We start from the raw sequence: 15248 nt of genomic DNA, 5'->3' as shown, positions 1-15248 counted from the left end.
TACTCAAATTTTTAAATACCAAAAAATAAATATTTTTGCCGGCATTCCTAATGTATTTTCGTTTAATTTAGTTTCATGAATCTTACTCCACAGCTTTACTTAAACTTAAAAATATAGGTAAAAAGTCGTAAAAACAACGAAAACGAGACATATGTATCTCAAAATGCTAAAAATAAAATTTTTGTAGGCTGAGTCTCTGAAAAATATTCTTGTCGTTAAGTTAGCTGCAAGCCAAATTTTTTCTGTGTATAATTGGGATAGGCGTGTTCTTAAAATCAAGCAGAGCTGCCAACAACATGATATTGGTTACAAGTACTTCCTCATTCCACAGTAGATAGCGTGCAGTGTTGAGAGTTCTCAGTGGATAAGAGCGCTTGCTGACTGCCTGGAGTGCTTGGGTTTGAGACTCTGCTCCATCACTTCCTCCCGGGTAACTAGGTGATGTTTTAAATATGACCTATTCACTAGGATATCATTTTAATAAGCTACTGGCACATAGAATTTAGCCGTGGCATGCAGAGATGCAGTGAAAAGTAAGAAACCACGATGCTATAGAAGAGGAGGGAAGGTGAATATGACCTTCTTTTAGTAAAATCGTTCCCTAAATGATTAATAATACAAATAATGAAATATATGTTGTGAATCAAAGTCGAATGTATATGTATGCACTTATAGGCATGTTAAATGTAACCAGCTATTCAAACAAGAACAGGCAAGACGTGTTGTTGCTAAGGTAGGATACTTACTTGGTGGCAAATTTAAAATATGAATGAAAATTTATCAGAGGTGTGGGATGAATGGCCAGAGCACAAGGTTGAATAAATTCACTCTTTAACTATATTTATTTAATACAAAATAAAACCACATGGCCTCTCTACAGTGTCACTCTTCAGGTTTAGTATTCAGATTTATAATGACTACTCAGCTTGACACTCTACCTCTTTGCCACCTTATCAGCTCTGGTCATCTGGTTTCCTCTACCTGTAAACACAATGAAGTTGAATATTAGTTCTCTCGTTTTTGATAGAAACCTCTGAATTAACGGTCTAACTCGGTCGATTTAATCCAAATTTATAATTTTATTTCTAAGTGCTCTATGTGCCTCAAATAGTAATGATTTAGTCACAATATCAGCAACATTCTTTTTTGTGTGTATCCACAGGACTTTCACCTTTTCTTGATTCACACATTGCTTTACATAGTCTCCATGCGTGACTGAAATATATACTCGTGCTTCTAATTTTCCTCTCTTCAGTAGATTATTTTCTCTCTTTCCTCTCTTCAGTAGGTTATATTCGTTATTTCCTCTAAATTTTCGTAGAAAGTCTTAAAGTTAAATTCAAGAAAAAGTGTAACATCAACATCGTTGTAATCATTTTCATCATCATCGTCATTATCCTCGTCATCATCATCGTCATCATCGTCATCATCATCTCGTTATCATAATCATCATCATTATTATTATCATTATTCTCATTATCACCCTTATTATTATGTTTTGATTACTCTGTGCACCACTTCAGCTCTCATAGTTCTTAAAATTAAGAATACACTACAATGAATAATTAAGTGGTTGTCTTATACTTCTATAAATACTATTATAAAGTTGTGTTACAGCTGCAGCTGATCCATAGTGAGTTGACATTATCTGTTAATCAATTGAAAGGAAGTTATGAAACATGCACAATAGCTTTGATTTAAAAAAAAAATTAACTAGTGCAGAACCAATTGTTAAGGGCATAAGAGAAGCTCTCTCCATCTCCATGTGCGTATCGTTAGATGGCACTAGGAATATGGTAAGACACGGTCACGGTGGTCGCGGTCCACCAACACTGCGTCGCATTGGCGACAGAGTAAGCGAGAGACAATCGAAGGGTACACATCAGGAAGCGAGTTTGCTGGTAGTCTCGTGGTCGCGCTGCCCTCTCGCTGTACGTGCGTATCTTGTATTTGTATCATGACTCTTTTGTGATTCATTCAATAAATTGTTCTTTTCCATTATTAAAACTCCTCACAACCTAAGTTATTTAACCCGAGCACCCACCACGCCTGAGACAAAGACTCGAATCATAACAATTCAGAAGTGGGATAGTGATTCGCGTTTGGCCTTTGAGCAAGGTCGTAAAAAAAAAAGTTTGAGTCCGTGTTGTCTTCTCTTTTTGGTGGGACTAGCGGGGGGGGGTATAGCGTTTTGCTGCATGAATAACGATTGCGTCGAATTTGAGCTTTTCGTGAGAGAAAATCACTTGGGTAACCTGCTCCACGGAAATCCAGCCATCGTGGAAACGCAGCTGCGGGAAGCTTTGGCAGAGATCAAGCGGCAGAAGAAGTCTCAAGCAGAGAATCGACAGGTGTACGAGAAGGAGGTGGAAAGAATTAGAGCGGAGGCTCAAACAAAGTCACATGGGGCGGTTGCAGGGAACAGCTCAGAATCCGCCATTTTGGGTGTAGTGCAGTAGTTGGCCAACTTAGTGCAAGTCCAAACCAGTTCGTTTGCGACGTTGCGGGGAGTGGTTGCGAATGCGCAGCCGGCACAGTTAACGTTGATGCAAGAGACCGTTCGAGAATACTCCGGAAGTGAGGAACCAAAAAAGGCTGAAAACAATGAAAATACTTAAAACACAAATTAAGGAAACCTGAGGATGTTTGTGCTAGTTTATTAGGAGACCCAGAAAACGCCATTTAGTGTGGTAACATTAACAAATGTGAGAATATAAGAAGCCACAGCATCAGCTAAATGAAGAAAGAAGTGGTATCCTGTCACAGTGCTAGTGACATGTGGTGAATGCCATAGAACTTTTTTTTTATACTTTCGAACTTTCTATATTATCAATATTTTGCATATCTCTTAGCTCCATACACCTAAATTGGCCTGCACTTTTTAGCATTTTACTGCACATACTTCCTTTTATCCTGTAACCTTATAACTACAAAAATAGTAAAAAAATGTTCATTATATTTTTTTCTTAACTTACCATTAATTAAAAGTGTTTAAAGTGGCTCCTCACTATAAATCCTACAAGAAGAGTAAGCATACTGCAACACAGCTTTTCATTGGCTGTGGAGGTTCTTGACTAAAAATGGATAGGTACCTACATATATATATATATAGTCCCTTCAAAAGAAGTTTAGTCACATCTACACCGTTGACCTATATCGTACGATACAGTGACCCGAGCAGACGTATGTATACAAAAAGTACATAAGTCAGCCCCGCATTAAATTATTTTCTTGGTTCAGCGTCACACTTATTTTTATTATAATTACGATTCCCCACAACTCCTATTCATTTTACGTACAACTTTCTGACCAATTCAAACTACGCGGGCTACCACTCTTCCGTGTAGCAGACGCCCCACACTTTTCATCTGTTTTGTGACTTGCACAGTTATCTACTATTTTCACAAAATATCCTATAAAACCCATGGTAATGTCCAAGTACTTGAATGTCGTTGGAAAGATTCTGATTTCTTCTATCTGCTACATAGTTTTCTATTAAGAACTACAGTATCTTTGCTGAGATATCATACAACCTGTGCCACCAATTTGACGACTCTCCATAAGAGGCTATGTTACAGAGTCTATTTTCCAGTTAGTTTTTTTCAACAATTTTAGTGGTGACGAGGTCTAAAATTTTGGGAAAAGACTCCTTGCACCTTCAAGAATCATCCTTTAAAATATCATTTAATACTCCAGTATTTTGATTTAGTAAGGAGCCACCTTAAAGGTTACCAGAGCTGACGCACTAGCATTCACAAAGGTGCTACATACATAGAGATATTACTAGTAGAGTAGGGGAGTAAGTATACCTAACGCATAAGTGTAAATGTCTCGTTGGAAGAGAAAGACAGAGAATTAAAAGACCTTTTATCACCCCACCTACAAGCATGAAAACTTCGGAAGTATATCTATATATAGAGGATCACTTCATTTGCCCTCTCTTTCTACTGACAGGACAGATTTTAAGTTGACCTACTTTATTAGAAATATCTCTATGGCTACATAAGACATAACATTAAAAATATTTTTGTGTTCTTTAATTACGGTAATTATTTCGTAGGTGCTAAGAAATTTTCCAATGTCAGCGTACGCAAGCGTTGATGTTGTTTTTGCGCAACCAGCGCGTCCATTACTCAACAGATACTTGTGCGTACTATTCGAAAAATCACAAAATTACGCGATTTACCAGACACTCCGTCATAGTATATTGCTTATTATACTTTCTACACTTATATACATATAAATATACTCGGAGCGTGCGGTAGCTCAGTCGGTTAGGTAATGGGTCGATACGAGGGAGACCGCTGTTTAATTCCCGGCCAGTGCGACTTTTCCGAGCTAGTGCATGTCCTTTTTCACCTAGCAATTCTCCTTTTAAAGAGGATGGGCGACCTTCTCGCAGCAAAATTAACTATTCACCCTCTAGTCTTCTTCCTTGTGGGTGGACGTTGTTAATATTTTTCTTTTAGTTGTTTAATAGATGACAAGTTTTACTTGAATGGTCTTGTCGTTCTAAAGAATGGAGCCTGCATTGATCCAAAGCTGTTTTCAAAAAATAAACTTACCTTATGTGTTATGATTTACTGCATTTGCAATTTATTGTTACGTCCTTATATTATTTGCAAAGAAAGAATTATACAGTTATACATTGTTTTTTTTTAAATATATTAAATTGTGATGGTTGTGTTTTTTTTTGGATTTTATGTTCTTCAATGAGGGACGCTCATCTGAAGTAGTTGTAACTGGTCAATCTACCCAAAGTAAACTTTTATCTGCATTCTAATGTTTCCCAAATAATTAACTTTTCAATATTAATATTTAATTGTAAATAATCTCCTAAAATTAATGCGTCTGACTTCAATGCTGTGCTGCAGATAAAATTATCTTGTCAGATAAGAGTGACAACGGTAGTTGGTTATTTTTTATTTATGTATTTGTTTCACTTTAACATTTTTTATTTCTTTATAGCTCATGCAAGAACCAATGACAGCTGTGAGGTCCAAGGTTTAAAACAATTAGACGGAAAAGTAATTTTTTACTAATAATAAACAATATTAATAAGCAATTTTAATATCAGATCTTTTTCCTTGATGATAAACATATTCTGAATCTATAATTATGGTTAGATGTACTAGACAGATCAAGTTGCTTTTATTAAATATATTTTTTAATAATGAATATTAATTTATACGTAGTATTTTAATGTACCAAGTGTTGACTGGTCGATCTTTATATTTTTTCCATTCAGTAGTATATTATCTTGCTAAAAAAAGATATTCAACTTACTTAACCTATAATTAGAAGCGTCATAACCGTAATTTTTATTTTACATCTCACTTTTTGTAGAAACTAAAAATAGTTCAATGAAGTTGTAATTTCAATATTATTTTGTTAATAGAAATAATAAGTTTAGTAAATATTTACAATCCGTTCATTTTTACAATTTAAAAATTTAGTTTCAATCATAATTAACCACGTGATCGTGAAGTTTGAACCAGTTACAATACGGATGAAAAAACTGTACTCGGAATCGTTTTCGTTTTAAAGATAGGAACCACAATAAGTCATGTAACCCAAGCACGTATTCTTTAATTACATTTTTTAAATACAGGTTATACTGCATTATGAACATAATGTGTATGTAATTAGGAAAAGAATTTAAAAAAAATTAAAAGATTCTGATGACATGTCAAGAAAACTAATGAAAATGATTATCAGAGTTGAGGAGCTCGAGATGATAACACTAATGGGAACGGATTTCACGTGCATTCCAGAAGATGTCTATGATGCCGTATTTGGTTAACACTTAAATATATTTAGTCTGTATCTAAGTATCATAGCTTAACAAAACATTTTATCATTTACACTACGTTACACTACGCTAACATACATTTTTTTATAAGTACCAATCTCCATTTGGTTTCAATATGGACTCATCACTGTTTCCAGTTGCTAAACGTCAGATGATAATAAGCTGATAATCATTGTCATATTTTTCATTGTCTCCTCATATGAGTCACTAAGTTAAAGTCTTGTTTCAGAATATATTAAGTAACCTTAAATGATGAACAAAAAGAAAAAAAAATTGTTACAATGACGCAAAATGTTTATTGACACATGCTTTCTTAAGAAAATGTAACTATGAAAGTTATTTCAATTTCCTTGTAAATTTTTTCTTCCTTAATTGAAATTTAGGTTGATAATATGTCATTCGTTGCAAAATTTTGAATGTAAAAATATGCGAAAAATTTTTTTTTCCTGAGTATAGGATTTTTGTCTTGTTGTAAAAATTGAAGTGCAAAAGGGTCGATTGATAAGTCAAATTTTGATTTGGCAGGTCAAAATGCATAATAATGTATTGTGTATACTTGTATACATAACATAAAAAAAAAATGTATGTATTATTGCTATCAAAAATCGATACAATTCAACTGAGATAAAATTTCTCACTATTTACAATCTACGTACAAGATCTTTAAACGAAGACATTTAAAAAAAAAAAATTCAATCGAACAAAAAAAATAACAAATATTGTCAATTTTAATTTATAGATTTTGTGAATGACAATAGGTACGGGGGTTGAAAAACTCTCGCACGACGAATATAGAAAAATCCTTACAAAGATGTGTAATCTATTAAGGAATCCTTGGAAGGAGAATGCATTTAAGATTTACACTACTTCAAAAATCTAATAGAACTCTTACGATATTGATAACCTTTTTATAAATTATTTGATGTTTACGATATGGTTATTCCACGAATCTCATTTTTCTTATATAATTGTACATATGGAAAACAAAACGAAAAAGTATTTAAGTTCTCACATTGTATGATCATTGAAAAACTCATTTTAAAAAGCACAAATACCTGATAAATATGAAGATATTTAACGACAGAAAAACTTTTTCTTTACATGAGTTTTTAGGTCATCATAACTAAATCAATGGTCATATTAAAGAAAAGAAAATCTATGATACGGGTTGGTCTTCAGTTGCTAATAACAAATAATAAGATGCTGCCTACTAGCATTATTTAATATTATTTAGTATTACCATTTTTACCATGTAGGTGTTGCTATTTTAGATTACTACATACTACGAATATTTAATAAAGCCAACGTGGAATCTATTAAATTTTTGTGATTTCAAGGTGGAATCTACGTAAATTTTTGGAAGGTTACCCCCTTTGACTTCATACAAGTAACAATTTCACTTTATCCAAATAACTAACTTCACAACTGTTTTTACAAGTAAAACTCCTTCTTCATTAGTATTCGAACTGTATTTTATCTCCAATTTATTAGATCTCTTCGGAACCAGTAGACTGTTGGTAAGATCAACTGCCTTTGCTAAATTATCTTTTTCTTAAGTACTTTACCCCAACCTTTAATATTTCCAAATTTTTTTATCACGAAAAAATTCTAGTTACATCTATTTTCTGACGGAAGCCTCACAAATTTTGAAACTTTGCAGTATGAAGAAAAAAGCCAGCCAGGAGTGTCGTGGGGAACTCTCGAAAGACGTGAAAACATACTTGAGGCACGGCTGATATGTTATACATAAGTGTCGACACGTTTGACTGCGTTTAACAAATTTTCGGCATTTATTTCTTTTTTTGCAGCAGGAGTACATGTTTTTTAGGGGGGGGGGGGCATTGTCGAGTAGTAGAAGAATCCCAATCCTGCCACAAATGGCACTTCTGCACGGCAACTTTTTATTGTTTATCTATTAGACTAGGTTGTGGCAGTAATGTCGTTTGGACCAAATTGCTCTTTTAATATTACAATATAACTCGTGACCATAAGGAAAGATCACAAAAATATTTTGGATGTAATAATCATGAGGTTTCCCAACGTTTGTGGAAGTTGCGGCAGACATTTTTTTTACACACTTCAGGATCATACCCTAGCTGTCATCTGTCATACCATCATGCTAACATGCGAGGATGCGAGAGTGTTACTTTTTCTCAAAATTTGTGCACACGCACCATGCCTTGGCCAGAAGTACTGCACAGCATGTGTGTGTGTATATGTACGTGCGCATGTATGCTTAGCTGCTTCTAGACGAATATGATATAGTATAGCTATATATTTTGGCTGGCAGCAGCATAAACTCAGTGCTCCTCAGTAGAGAGAGAGAGAGAGAGAGAGAGAGAGAGAGAGAGAGAGAGAGAGAGAAAACAGTACCAGTGTATCTATATAAGCGTGACAGAAAAAGCGTTACGCCCAATTTTTCACTGCCCAAGCCCAAGCGGAAAGTCCAAACCTCGTATAAAATGTTTTCACATAAAAAAAAAAATTGTTATCATGACTGGCAGCAAGAAAGCTGGTAAAAATATTTGAAGAAATCACATTAGGGTTCTCCCAGGATACTATTTATCTCAAAGTTAAAAGAAAAAAATTAATTTTCTCTCACATTTCACGTGTTATATGTGTGATTACAAAAATATGAGGAATCTTTAAGGAAGTTCACTCGTGCTTAACCTTTTTGACTCATAAGATCAGCAGTGGTGTAACCTGCATACCTATATACACATACATAACCTGACATACTAACGGTAGCTGTTGAAGGAGAATTATTTTATTCACTAGTTTATTGCTCATTCCATAAGCCATGAGTGAAGATGAGACTATAGCTATACGTAATCACCAAGTTTTTAGCTATTTTCAAAAAAATTCTCAATTAAATCTTGACGTCAATTATCCAGATATTGTAGGTCATGTATTAGAACAGTACTGATTCTATAAGACTGTACGTTAAAAGTTCAATAATAAAATTATCAATATTTCACGTTATAAGCCATAAAGGGAGTTGAAATTTGAATCAAAGGTTTTTTATACACTAATTAATCTCTGTTTAAACTATTATCAATATGTTAACATTAATTTTCTTAGTGAGTAAGCTCCCTTAAGCAAACGAATAAGTAAAAGTTGTTTCATAAGCTTGATAAAGTAAATAATTATCACCTTGACACAAGATCATGTTCTTGAAGACCTTGCACTCACGTATAATGATACGCATGAAGATGATTATTGTTTAAAATAACTTAAATAGTCCCATACGAAATATTTGTGCGCCTGCTTATATCACGGATACTTCGAGTAGGGTCTTTATCTATCAATAGGAGAACTCGCTCCTCATTCTCCACAGCTGGCACGTTTCAAGGTGCGTTTTTCAACCATGTCAAATAATAATAAATTTAGTTATCACAGCGTCTTCGAATACAAAAATGTCAATAAACGTAATACCACAAGCTTTTTAGGACAGGTAATAAGTTTATTATTAGAAGATTAATGTTTGTGGCATAAAGGGAAATTCTCCTATCGTAAGAGATTGATTGTCACATGACTAAAGCCTTCATATTCGTTTTGTAGATGATTTAAAGAGGTCAAGTGTTACGATTGCTGGGATGATTAAAAAATCAATTGTATCAAATTGCATAAAAAAATATTAGTGTAATAAGTTTATCATACAAATATTATTATGGGTAACATTGCCTGATTTGTTGGTACACTAAAAAATATTTATAAAGATAAAACACAATTGTACGTAATTATTGAATATACATTACATTAAATATAGTTTGATGCATAGTTCTTCTTTGGAAACTTACTTAGTTATTTAAATGACGATGCGTCTTAAAAACTGAGAATTGTCATTATAAAAAAATTTGTGTTATTAATAGGAACATAAATGTAGCATGGGAAATCTAAAGTGTTCATGTATACGAAGTGTGTTCGACACAACTAGTCATGTAGTATGATAGAATTAGCTTTAACTCGATTTAAATTTCGAGAAATTAATAGTAGTATAAAAAAATTTTTATCTAGTTTTTTGTGTTTATAATAATTTTAATACTTGCAAATATCTAAAAAGTCCAGCAAAGGCCCCCCAAAAAAATGGTGAAAGTAGCCAAAACAGGTTTTTTGTGCTTAGAAAAAAAACTCAAAATCGTACAAAAAAAATAAAAAAATACAAAAAAGTTGCGCATTTCGAAGAAAAAAAGAATAACCCACGTTGAGCTCCAATCGGTCTGCCGTTTTCTCAAAAATTGCAAAAAAAACTGTCATTTTTGGCCAGTTTTCAAAATTCAATAACTCGCGTTCTAATAAATATTTAGAGCTCAAATTTAGACTCAAGGTAGGTATCAGTAAATTTCATATACACACTTAATTTCAGCGAGATCAGTTTTAAATTCTTTGCGAACTGCTAAGAAAACTAAAAAAACTAAGGTCCTTTCGTGAAATGGCAATAAAAAGTTTTGGCGCAACGTTGCTTTATTTTTCACAAGCTCTCTTGTTCGTCAAGAGTTCATCTATAAGATCTCCAAATGGCATTTTATTTTAGCACGAGAAAGTGTGTTAAAAGTGGTCCTTTGCGCTCGGTGCACGTGGATAGAAATCGGAGTGGCGATGGCTTACCCGACTGAGCTGCTTAGTGCTTCTACATTTCTTCTACTACAAAAAATTATCGAAGACCAGATATTTTACATTACCGTTTGTAATGCTAATAACGCAAGTGATTTTAAAAACAATTGAAAAAATAATAAAATTAATGTTGCACACAGTGTATTATTTAAAGACTTACGCTGCTATACTCTATATTTATGTCAATAATAACGAGTGAGAAGTTGTCAAAGATTAGATTGTGCTCTAGTGTACCTGTTTTGTCATTTAAATGAATTTGTATGTTTGTGCTACGGATCTTGTACAGCAAAGAATGCGCATCATAAGGTGTATATTTTTGAGACCGTAGAAAACACAATTTTCAGCTGCCAGACGTGTATTTTAGCAGCAGCACTCTGGAATTTACTGCTCATCTCGTCAAACGTTTAAGCAGTATTTATTGTTGACAATATTGAAATAAATCCAAATTAGCAATTACAGTAATAAAGTATTTTGCCTTTCACAGTAAAAATAAGAAGAACATACGTAACAGAATTTGTCGTTTACTTGCAACTAAAATAATTTAGCTTGTTCGTCTAGACAACAATAATTTTTTTTTTATTTATGTTGATTTTCGTAATATTTGGAAGTTAACCTCTGTGCAAATATTGTAGTGTTTGACTCTGTTGCATGCACGCTTGCAAACAACACGCCTCCTCATCCTACTGTCAGTCTCTCTTACCCACCGTAACATCTTAACTTCATGTGTACAGCACATACATGTCCACCAACAGCTCACGATTGAATGACAAAAGCCTCATGCAAGAAACGGGAAAAATCGAGTGTTGAGTAGCATTGGTCAAAGTTTAGTCAGACAAGAAAAAATACTTTTTTGACCTTACCATACGCATACTATCACGGATACGAGTGGTATAAGTCAATATATCGTCAGACATTCTTTTAATATTATTCAAAATCAAACAAACAGATTAGGCTGCGCTTACATGCAATCGATAGAATTATTGCATTTGCTATTATTAAAGAAAAAATAGGCAAGATAAAACTTTTTGTTGACATTAAATGTTGTGACATCTGTAAAATTATGTGAGTGACCCAACTTACTGACCATTGTGTTCGATGTATAAAATTTGTAAATTATTATTCTATAAATTATATCACGAACACAATACATTGTAATAATGCTTTCTTACTAAAATGTCGGTGAATAATCTTTTTTCTCAGTTTAACATATTATTTAAATATTTTCAAAACCAAAGTAAATTTAAACTTCACTGGGGTCTTCCAATCTTAAGTAAATAAGATTGCATGTAAGAACAGCCTTACTTATACTTAGCATGTACTCGAATAACATAATACACGGCACAACTATAACAACAGAGGTATGGAAGTATCGACTATGTAAAATGAAGTACTAGAAAGTGCCAACGTAAATGCTCACACTAAAGTATGTAGGACAACATTAAATCGTTTCAAAATTTTTTACGGGTCATTATTTAAAGTTTATAAATGTTTAACTTAAGCTCTTTGAACCGTACGCTCTTAAGAAAGAATACGTTTTTAACCTCAATTAATTTTTTCATCGATAATTTTTTTAAGATTCAGTCAGCAAAATTCCGTAGTATATTATGATACATTAAATGAAAAACATAAACAGTAAGCTAAATCAATTTGCTTACTGTAAGAGGGGTACGGCTGTATAGAATCAGAATAATGTTTCTTTTCTTTTCTACATCACGGGACTTCTAACTATCTTTAACAGCTGACGAACCTCAGTTTAATATGCCTTAATGACGAATTATAATGATAAAAACATTTAAAATTGAGATAATATTTTAAGATAATCCGATGCCTCTCATATAAAGCGCTGTGATGTGTTCTTTTTTTCTTTAGAAATCCCGTAAACATCATTATTTTGGCCTATCTTGCTTTCTTGTCAAAATAAAGCGTAATTTTTAATACTTCAAGGTTACGTCATATTTTACTACCTATTAAATCAATATTAGCTGTCTGCATTGATCTGCTACGCATGACAAGTTTTTTTGGTAATTAACCTTATTAAAATAATAATATTAACAAGGCTTTATTTGTATTAAACGTAGTACACATGTACATGTACACTACCAACTTCCATACATAAGTTACAGACACATTCATACGTGTTTGCAGTGTTTGCACTATGCATCTGCACACACGGCGCACACGGCAATATACATGAGCATAATACACTTTATACTCACTTTACATACGTAGAAGAATCCGAAGAGAAACGGTGAGGCTCGTATTGGATTTCTTATTTTTTTTAAATAAATTAATTTCTTTGGTATTTGATGTACTGATGCCTTTATCGATCTATCAATACATCGAAGAAGTTTCTGCATATAATCACACTGTATACTCAATTATAGTAGTAACTCATTCAAAAGCGGTTGTATTCACAGCCTAGTCACACACCCTAAAAGAAGTAGAAAGAAAGGCGACATGAGCATTTTCGTGGTTGAATATCTTGTTAACTGTATTTTGAGTATGTTATCGCCATTTTTTCTAACAAAAATCATTACCAAACGATCCAATCGTGTAAAAATATCATAACATCGAAATCACCCCGATAAAACACTATGTTTGGTACTTATTTTCATTAACTAAAAATTTTAAATCCTAAGTTGAAAGCAAATAGTGTACGCGGGTTCATGTGGTGTGATTGGCACAGTCATACCACTTGATACAAAAGATTTGTAGGTGTATTTGAACTACTTGCTTTACATTAAGAAATAGGTATTTCTATTTGAAAAAGCTCTTGTATCATCAAGTTTCTCTGAAAATTTTTGTTAAGTCATTCTCCACATATAAGATTTGTTTTCTCATTATTTTTCATTTTATTGGTTCTTTCTTGTTTTTATAACAGCTTTTATGTACAATAAATACTTGTAAAAATTTCGTATTTTTAAATAGATAATAAACCAAGCGAATATAAATGAGTGAAAATTTTATTATCGATTACTTGAGGACCAGGAAAATAAAGTAAACATAAGATTTACTAAAATAAGTGACGTTTATCTGCCCACAGGTTTGTCCATCTGGCTAACTTTATTTAATAAAATAATGTTTGACCATTACACCGTTAGTATGGCTACAATGGAAATAAGTATCTGTTTCCGCTCTAAAATGTGTTTTTCGCCTATTCTCAACTTATGGAAGACAATTATAACCCTTCTGTTGTATGTATAAGCATGAGTTAATACGAACTTGTGGCAAAGAAAAAAATTTGTAGGTTTTCCATTTCATTTAGTCAGAGCTTACTTATAAATCGTATATTTAATTATAAACAACTTTAAGTATGCAATCTGTAGTATAGAAATAATTTATACTGAGATAACATTTAAAATTGTTACAACTGTATAGTGTTCAATAATAATACAATCGAGCATTTATATTAATAACATTCATTCTTAATTCTAAATAAAATTTACATGTATAATTAATCTACGTTGGATAACTTTTACGCGACTAAAATAACATTTCTAGGACTGGAGCTACTTAGTTCAAAGATTCCAAAATACTTTATTCAGATTCCTTTTTATTGGTGTACTTAGGTAAATTAAAGTATCTTTTTTTATGTTTCTCTCATTTACGGTAAAATTTATTTTTTAAAAACCAAACTTAGGTTGTTTTTATTTTCTTTATAGTTATTTAGTTAATAAACTACTTAACATTTATACATTACAAACCCAAATATCAATTAAAAATCCATAATTTTATTAAAAATATCTTTTTAATATTTTACTAATCTTTATGTTTTAGGTTATGCCCTTAGAAAATAATATGAAAACTCCAGCACACTTTATTGGATGTCCAGGAGTACTTAACATAGGAATGTTTTTCGTGGTAACATTATACAGTTTTGTTGGATTTTTTGGATATTTAAAGTATCAAGAGAAAACAAACGGCTCTATCACCTTAAATTTAGATCAAGAAGACATTCTGGCTCAAGCAGTAAAAATTATGATAGCAGCTGCAATATTTTTTACGTATGGTCTTCAATTTTATGTACCAATGGAGATTATTTGGAAAAATATCAGACATCTTTTCAGTGGAGAAAAAATGATTGCTGAGTATGTAATTCGAATTATTTTAGTCACTTTTACCGTTAGCATGGCCATTGCAATCCCAAATCTTGGACCATTTATTTCCCTAGTTGGAGCACTATGCTTATCTACATTAGGGCTTATGTTTCCTTCAATCATCGAGCTTGTTACCGTGTGGGAACAAGAACGTGGACTTGGATACCTTTATTGGAGACTTTGGAAGAATATTTTTATAATAGCATTTGGAATACTAGGTTTATTTACTGGTACCTATACTAGTCTGTGTGAAATAACTTCAAATAGCAACTAGAATTGGCAAAGTAGATTGTAATTTTTTGAAAATTAAAATTTTTAACCGTTCAAATAAATTTTTTTGTTGTTATGCATACTGATTTATATGATCTCATATGCATTAATGCGTGGTAATATGAACATGTAAGTGTATATATTTATATACATAGGAGAAATAAAGAAGAAGAACTGTATTATAAGAGGCAACATTAGATATTACCTTTGTCTTAGATAATCAAATAAATAAATAAAGTTGTTATCAGTTGACTTATACATAAAAGTACTTTTTTTAAACTTAATAAGGAGATTTTCCTTTTTTTCAAGTTTTTGTTAAATGAAAAACACATTTTAATTTTTTACGATATAAATATAGATTTCACTCTGGTCATGTTGATTAGATAACACTCTGGTGTGCTGTACAATGAAAATTAATTTTAGTTATTACTTATGTTTCATCATACTAAGTTCAA

General features: G+C 32.4%; 1 protein-coding gene across 3 annotated transcripts in view; it reads left to right on the top strand.

Annotated features, from left to right (window-relative positions):
- The window catches only part of LOC106641833 (proton-coupled amino acid transporter-like protein pathetic), a 318346-nt gene extending 303368 nt beyond the window's left edge, over positions 1-14978 (top strand). For 2 of the 3 annotated variants that reach the window (XM_014356373.2, XM_014356390.3), the window contains one exon: positions 14204-14978. In XM_014356373.2, the coding sequence (XP_014211859.1) occupies positions 14204-14797 (594 nt within the window). In that variant the 3' untranslated portion in view covers positions 14798-14978. The remainder of the gene's footprint in view (positions 1-14203) is intronic. The other variant, XM_014356408.2, reaches the window with a different exon arrangement.
- Positions 14979-15248: the final 270 nt, after the last annotated feature.

This window comes from Copidosoma floridanum, unplaced genomic scaffold (genome assembly GCF_036245765.1).
Source record: "Copidosoma floridanum isolate Cflo_tuat_1 unplaced genomic scaffold, Cflo_Japanese_pri ptg000031l, whole genome shotgun sequence".
In the NCBI taxonomy this organism is placed as follows: domain Eukaryota; kingdom Metazoa; phylum Arthropoda; class Insecta; order Hymenoptera; family Encyrtidae; genus Copidosoma; species Copidosoma floridanum.
This window is presented reverse-complemented; position numbering and strand designations above follow the sequence as displayed.